Source organism: Pleuronectes platessa, chromosome 13 (genome assembly GCF_947347685.1).
Source record: "Pleuronectes platessa chromosome 13, fPlePla1.1, whole genome shotgun sequence".
Classification (NCBI taxonomy): domain Eukaryota; kingdom Metazoa; phylum Chordata; class Actinopteri; order Pleuronectiformes; family Pleuronectidae; genus Pleuronectes; species Pleuronectes platessa.
The window spans coordinates 18,505,802-18,513,993 of record NC_070638.1 but is presented as its reverse complement, the minus strand read 5'-3'; the positions used below and the strand labels follow the sequence as shown (position 1 = coordinate 18,513,993).

The 8,192-nt window shown below is 38.5% G+C and overlaps 1 protein-coding gene across 1 annotated transcript; it reads left to right on the top strand.

Annotated features, from left to right (window-relative positions):
- Positions 1-1,104: 1,104 nt before the first annotated feature.
- slc22a13a (solute carrier family 22 member 13a) lies at positions 1,105-8,124 on the top strand. Its single transcript, XM_053438909.1, has 11 exons — positions 1,105-1,479; positions 1,554-1,657; positions 1,746-1,900; positions 2,544-2,712; positions 2,960-3,080; positions 3,447-3,541; positions 3,616-3,830; positions 3,921-4,029; positions 4,133-4,339; positions 7,305-7,416; positions 8,071-8,124. The coding sequence occupies exons 1-11, from the start codon at positions 1,105-1,107 to the stop codon at positions 8,122-8,124; spliced, it is 1,716 nt and encodes a 571-aa protein (XP_053294884.1).
- Positions 8,125-8,192: the final 68 nt, after the last annotated feature.

The window sequence follows — 8,192 nt, the reverse complement described above, 5'->3', positions numbered from 1 at the left end:
TTGGAAAAGGTGGACACAATTATTTTTAGTACCTTAATAAAGTCACATTATGGAATCCAATGAGGGAGGACAATGTCTGTTAAAAATATGATATAACTAATTTTATGTTATTTATGTGCTTTAACATGTCCATTCGCCCCCATTAGCAAACAGCTTAGATTCAACTGTATAGACTCTTAGAGAAGAGTCCGGTGGCTTAACACTGTTCCAGGACAATTGACAAGTTTTACCAAACATCATCTGCAGTGTGAAAATGGTGAATTTCAGAGAGATTCTGGCAACCCTCTGAGATTTTCCAGAAGGTTCTCATTCTTTCCTTAACCTTCCAAAATGACTTACTACACACTTTCTTTTGTAGTTTATTTAAATTGTGTTCTCAGGGTTTTCCTTAAATCTGGGATACTTTTGCCTCGCTCTGAATGTGGGTAAGTTTTAATTTAGAACATTAATTGCGGTTAAACCCGTTAGGATGAACAGAAAATTCACCCTGCAACATAGGCTGTTTATAAAAAGCTCTGCACACATCGTCCCCCGCGCAAACAATAAAAAGTGACAGTTTACTGCAGAACTGTTTGAGGAGGACTCACTAATGTCAAGGAATCATTCTGAAGAAGCCTCAGGAGCATTAACACAGGACAAGACAGGTAGGTTTACAACGGGCACTGCACCAGATAATATGACACAAATGGCAAATACATTTTTAAAACAAGTCATTTCATATTTTTTAATATGCATAATCATAAAATATGTACATTCACAAATGCTTAACCTAAAGTAGAATGTTTTTGACAAACTACAAATAAGATATTCCCTGACAAATCACACGTAGTTGAAAAATGACACATGCTAAATAATTTTGGGCAGCTGAATAAAGTCACATGATAGAGTCCAATGAGGGAGGACAATCTTAGTTAAACATTTTATGAAACAAAGTTTTTTGTTTATGTGCTGATATAACATGTCAATAATTAGTGGACCAAGTCTAGATTCAAGTGTTCACACATTTACAGACTAACTAGTCATGTAGTTAAATATTTGACAGTGTCCCAAGCCATACTAACACAGCTGACCAGTTTTGTCAAACACATCATCTGCAGAGTGAAAATGGTGGATTTCGGAGAGATTCTGGTTACCATCGGAGACTTCGGTTTTTTCCAGAAAGTTCTCATTCTTGCCTTAACCTTCCCAAATTTCTTGCTGCCACCTTTATTTAGTAGTTTTCTTTTTGTCCAGTTAAATCCAGACCGACACTGTAACACAGACTGGATCCTCAGAGCTGATGCTAACCTGACCACAGATGAGCGGCTGAACCTGACTCTACCCCGGGAAAAGGATGGGACCTTCAGCAGGTGTCAGATGTTTGTCCCTGTGGACTGGGACATCAGTGTGATCAGGGAGTATGGACTCAATGAGACTACAGGCTGCCTGAAGGGATGGGTGTACTACAGAACTCTGTATGAGGCCACAATTGTCACTGATGTGAGTTGAAGTATGATGTAGGATTTATGATTCTTCTGTAATCTGTGCTGACTGTCATGCTGCTGTTTTTGCAGTTTGATCTCGTCTGTGACAAGTCTGTTATGGTCGAAGTTGTGCAGACAGTCTTTATGGGTGGTTCACTTATTGGTGCCATTATCTTTGGACCTGCAGCTGAATCGTAAGTGACTTGAAGGGGATTTATTTGGTCATTTGCAAAATGCTGCAGGACCTTCTCATTTTCTGATCATTCACTTTCTAAATTTTAGGTATGGCCGCAGGAGAGCTACCCAGCTGACAGTTGTCCTTCTGCTCATATTTGTTTTAGTTTCTGGTTTGTCTCCAAATGTCTATGTTTACATAGTGTCACAGCTCATTGTTGGAACTGCAATCGGAGGATACAGGATTAACTCCATTGTAATAGGTATGACACTTTTTTTATGTTCCTTTCTTTGATTTTTAATGTTAAGAAGACTACGAGTACTACGGGCGTACAAAAATTTAGTCATGGGCTAATATTATGTGAGCAGAGTCGTAGGATAATATTATGGGAATACATTTTTAGTTTTAGGAGGAGAAAGTTTTAATTATTTGAGGAAAAAGTTATTAGAATAAAATCGTAAAAACTGAGGGAGAAAAACAAGGATTTCCTCCTCCAGAAAAGAGACACTTTCCCCCAAGTCTGTGTGGTTCTTTCGTTTGAAGACACTAGAAACTTTTCAAAGCGCTGATACATAAGATAATGGTGTGCTGATGTGGCAAAAGACTCAGTAATTTGTTGTTTGTGAAACCTAAACCGAAGTATAGTTTCTCAAGATGCTCCATGTCAATTAAACACAGGCGCAGGCTGCCTTCCTGAAATTACATGTAGCCTAAAATACCACGTTTTTCCTCATGATGCTAGGACTTCATTCTCTTAAATTTACGACTTCATTCTCATAATATTCTCACTTTTTCTCTCGTAAAATTCAGACTTTATTCTCAATTTTTTTAATTTTTCTAAATTATCCTGATGATTAATAATATTTGTTGCTGTATCATGATTTTGCTGTTTAAATTGTCTGTAGCTACTGAATGGACTGGGGTCACCAAGAGGTCCCTTGCCTCCTGTTTGAGCCAGATGTTTGGGGCTCTTGGACAGTGCGCCATGGCTCTTCTGGTCTATGTTATTCGCGACTGGAGAAAAGCACAGTTTGTCTTGGCAGGAGCACAGGCCTTTGTATTCTTGTACATATGGTATGTGCTCTATAGTTTTATTTTCAATTCTTTGTACAGTGGCTGTATTCAGCTATTTTTACACCTATCTGACCAAATTCGTTCTACCCATGTGTATCTGGCATCTTTGCTCTTGTTATGTCTTATAATGAGCGAATGTAAAACTGGTTCTCTTTCAATGCATGTTGAACAGCTAATCTCGTAGAAAGCTCAGTTTTTGAATAAAGCTAATTTTCTGTGTTTGACATTTAAATTGTTGTTTTTTAAGGTGGATTCCTGAATCTGCAAGATGGTTGTTGACACATGGAAGAACTGAAGAAGCTAACAAGTTGATATGTAAAGTATCAGCAATCAATAAAAAGAACATCCCAGAGAATCTTCTCCACACGGCAAGTTGGAATAAGTTGAATCTACAATTTAGCTAGTGAATGAACTGATACATCTTGATGTTAGAAGGTCACAGGTCAAGGTCACAGTGACCTCACGATATATCAGTCCACTCTGACCTCACAAACCCTTTTTCGTCTTGTGAATGCATTATCTTACAAACACCTCAAGAGAATCCTTTCAAATTTAGCACAATTGTTCACTTAGACACATGGATTAACTGATTAGATTTGGGTGGTCAAAACAAAGTCAAGGACACAATGACCTCATATAATTGCACTGGTTAGCAGAGGCCTACAACTGCAGGGTGCTAACTCTACTGTGTTAGTGTTATCCTCCATTTAATCAAAAATAAATTTCCCTTGCAGGTAACTGGGGAACAAGAAGTTCGGAGTGGAGGAATCAAAACAATATTTACCTCAAAAGTCCTCTCGAAATATTTCTTTATTTTATCATTTGCCTGGTAAGAACATTAAATAATGTGTTATTTGAAATATTTAACATACTTAGATTTTCTTTGTGTTTTGTGGTATCAAGGTTTTCATTAAATCTGGGATACTTTTGCCTCACTCTGAATGTGGGTAAGTTTGGCCTCAGCATCTTCCTGGTTCAGTTCCTGTTTGGAATCACTGAGATCCCAGCACATCTCCTTTGTATCTGGGTTCTGGAGTTGGTGGGGAGAAAAATATCCCTGATATCAACCCTCCTGACAGGAGGTTTGGTTTGCCTCTTTATCCTGGTTGTTCCTCAAGGTGAATTTCACATGTGTCAGTTTCAGAACACAAGGATACATTTAAATTAGAAAATGAAATGTAATGTCACATGTTGTTCTTACATTTCAGAAAATGCTGTTGTTGTCACATCCCTTGTAACCACAGGGAAATTCTTTTTGAACTGGGGTGGTTCAGTTTGTATGGTCTACATTCAAGAGCTGTTTCCCACCTCTGTCAGGTATGTCAAAGTAGCCGATAAAATTTTTAGTTATATAAATTGTACATTTTATATATATATATATATTAGGATTCAAACTGAACACCATGTTTCCCTCTTTCAGGCAGACAGCTGTTGGCCTGGGCTCCACAGCATTTAGAGTAGCGGGGTTGATATCTCCGCTGCTCAACATGTTGACAATTTACCACCATTCAATACCCATTGCAGTTTTCAGCAGCTTTGTGGTGGTGAGTGGAGCTCTTGCCCTCCTCCTTCCTGAGACCAGCAAAAAGGATCTTCCTTCTTCAATTGATGAGGCCAAGGACACCCGGTAAAAAACTCCTCGGACATCGAATTACTGTGATGATTTACAGAAGAAGTAATGTTTGCTTTAACTAGGGGTCCGTCGCAGTTTAACCATGGGTGCCTTTCCCCATTAACACATATAACATGGAGTTAGGTTGTATTGAACAGTGCATTGAGTTATAAGAAGGTTGATACCACTCTGATATCCACTAACAGGACAGGGTGTATCTATCGCTTTACCTTGTTGTTCAGCTCCATGTGGACCACAACGGTCCTTTACAATTGGCGTAACTACTAATGCCACACCGACCCGCCTGTTCATCTGGCGCTCCATCTTCCCATCACTTGTGAACAAGACCTCAACTTCATTCTCCACCTTAAAATCCAAATACAAGCTAAATTTAAAAAAAAGGGTCCACACGAATAAAAAACTGTTCCACTGGTCCACGGCCAACGAGCAATCCACATTGCTCTTTCCTGACCACCATGTGCCATTGTCAGCAATGGCAGCCCAATGATGACTAGGGCCTTCAGCATCTCAGGGAGAATCGGATCCACACCTGGCACCTTGCCACCGGGGGAGCTTGCCACATACAAACCCCATAATAAGGTGGAAATTGATATATCTCCATTTGCTTGTTACAAAAATAGCTGCGATTAAACTTGGAGTTGCATCTCAGAAGAAATTAACTTTTGCAGCTATTTTAGGAAAAAGTTGAGCAAAACAATGTAAGCAACTAGTGGCACATATCAACGTAGTAACTAAAACGGTATCACAGCTATGTTTATTACATGAATTAGAATTGGGATTAACCATCTCTCGTCAATAATCTGGTGAAAGAACATTTACTTTCACTCAATTGAAAACATGTAAATTGCTTTGGTAAATGGCTTTGTATTTATATAGCACTTTTCTAGTCTTGATGACCACTCAAAGCGCTTTACAGTACAGTTTTACATTCACCCATTTACACACACATTCATACAGTGCATCTATTCGCAGCACTTAGTTATTCTATGGGGGGCCATTCGGGGTTCAGCATCTTGCCCAAGGACACTTCGGCATGCATATGGGTCAGACTGGGGATCGAACTGCCGACCTTCAGGTTGGAGGATGACCACTCTACCGCTCAGACACAGCCGCCCACTGAATATGATATTTATGACACAAAGTGGTGTTAATGTGTTTTGATATTTATATATATATATATATATATAACTGAATTGTAAAAGTACTTGAAAAAGTGTGCCAATGGTTATTGACATTCAATCAAGATTGCCATATTAGCCGATGAATCCTCAGTTCAGTTCAGCTCATCCCTGCAATGGCAAATGTATGCAGCAGCCCATCACACAAGTTAAGATACTTAACTAACTAAAAAACAGGAGAAGTAATAACAACACTGTTTTTTATTTACTTGTACAAATCTAAAAGAGAGAAAGGCATTTAACTTCAGTTTCCTACATAATTTGAAATGTATCAATATATATTTTAGGTTCACCAACTGATTTTGTAATGGTAAAGGATAGTCAAGGAAGTCAACCCTGGGGTCTGTCTTATTGTAGTCTATTGTAGGTTTTGTAGCAGTCAGCATTTTTTCTCCCAGTTTTAGTGTAACCCATGAAATACCCATGCGTGGTCACTCCAGTAATAAATAAGATAAAGATAAAACTTTACCTGAGGGGAGAAGGTTAGAGGTTGAAATGATGCAATCATGTTGTGTTCCTTTTCATTCTAGGAATATTACAACCAAGAAGAGTACAGAGGACTCCGACACTTCTGAAAACAACAAAACAAAATCCACGAAACTCTAGTTTGAATACTTTAACCTTTCTTTTTTCTGTATGTTACACAAGCTGTATATAGATAAAAAGAACATTTTTTATTCGATATTGCTGTCACCCAGTTTGTTTGCTTATTTACTGCATCTGACTTAAGTTTCTTTTTTACTGCTGTCTGTAGTACTCTTTGGATTAAATAAAATAGTCTTGGTTGTGAGAAAGGGTGATGAAGATGAAAAGCTCTGCGTCACTGAGTCGGCTCAGTTTAGCAGTAAAACCTTAATTAAGGGGCCAAACTAAATGTGTTTTCTGCGTACTGGTCTTCAGAGGGAATGCATGAGTCTCCATTCCATTTATCTAGACTCACCACCCATGTGTTTCATTATGCCTCTGCACTGCTGACAGCCCTGGCCAGAATAATGGTTATCCCTCCCTCTTGTTCGTGTGAGCACAAAAGTGTGTCTCAGGAATTTCTTCAAATTTGCCACAAACATTCATTTAGACTAATGGATGAATGGATCACATTTTGGTAGTTAAAGGTCACTGTGAGCACAGAAAACACATCATTGGCCATAGCTCAAATGCTTCACAATTATAACACAATTTCCCAATATATCTAATAGGACACAGAGATGAAGTGATCACATTTTACATCCATCAGTCTAAGGTCAACTTCCCCCTGCCATCGTGTGCTGCAAATTAACTTTGCTGGCCATTATTCAACACCACACCTCAGGAACACAGGGGGAGATTGTGAGCATTTGTCCTGCAACTTGACTTGTTGGCAGAGGCAGGTGGCAACTGTTGTTGAGCTACCGGAGCAGTCAATTACTATATCGAAATAATGGTGGTTGTGGGGGAGAGTGGACAGCAGGATGTTGCAACATCATGCCATTAGTTTAACAATTCAAACCATTTGCATTTGACAAATTTTTGGTGATCCCTAAAGGATGAATCCTCAGATCAGTTCAGCTCATCCCTGCAATGACAAATGTATGCAACAGTCCATCACACAAGTTAAGATACTTACAACAAATAGGAGAAGAAATAACATCACTGTTTTTGATTTACTTGTACAAATCTAAAAAAGAGAAAGGCAATTAACTTTATATATATATCAATTTATCACAGCAGCTCCACTACTTGTGATTTACATTTACATATGGTGTGTATTCACTCTTTTTATTAACTGTCCTTGGTCCTGTCAGGTTTATTCCAGAGACAGCCAGGTGGATGTTAGACAGAGGAAAGATAGAAGAGGCTAAACAGCAGATTGCAGCCATCAACAAACGCACTGTTCCAGACTTTCTGCTCGAATACGTATTGATTCTGCTATCAGATCAAGTTTTGAATGGAATATTACTAATAATAGCTCTGTATTTTAAAACTATTAAATAAATGTGAAACACAATGAGCATTATTATGTATGAAATACAATATCACTGAAACCTAAAACCTAAAGTAATCCTTTCCATAACTTTAAAAGAGAAGGATTAATTGGATTATTATGGATTAGAAACAATGCGATCTATTGGATTCTACTGGGTTGCAATATTTAGTAGAAAGTAACATAATTTATTTTCAATGTATGTGCTTGCAATATACGAGCGTTCATCACACTCTTGCTGCTTGTACAAAAGTGTTTTCTAAGGTTATTGGATTAAATGATTGTTAGCATGATGTTCAAGTCACCTCCTGTGAATAAAACTGAGAAAAGGAGAGGCACAATAAATGTTATCCAATCCTCTGTGCTAAGCTATTATTTAGGGTTCAAATGGAAGCTGCACTGGCTACAGTTGAATTGTCTCATCACGAGACAAATTAATAAGCTTCTCACAGTCAGACATTTAACCCTAACCCTGGTGGATTATTCTCCATGTTGCTGTTCTCTTCTGCGTTCCTGTCCTGCCCTGTCCTGATCTCCTGAGCCTCGTGTAAGCTTCCTTGTGCTTTTGTTTTGTTTCTGATTTTTAGATTAAATACGCTTTGTTAAACATCTCTGCTGCTGGGTCCATCTACTTGACATAATCCTGACATCATGTTCTGTTCCAAGTCAAGTCAAGTGGTCTTGCTGGCTGGTTTGTGGCTCCAGTTGT

Coding starts and splice junctions, on each gene's coding strand:
- slc22a13a (XM_053438909.1), top strand. CDS start 1,105: ATGGTGGATTTCGGAGAGATTCTGGTTACCATCGGAGACTTCGGTTTT. Junction 1,901..2,543: donor GATTAACTCCATTGTAATAG/GTATGACACTTT, acceptor AATTGTCTGTAG/CTACTGAATGGACTGGGGTC. Junction 3,542..3,615: donor TTTATTTTATCATTTGCCTG/GTAAGAACATTA, acceptor TGTGGTATCAAG/GTTTTCATTAAATCTGGGAT.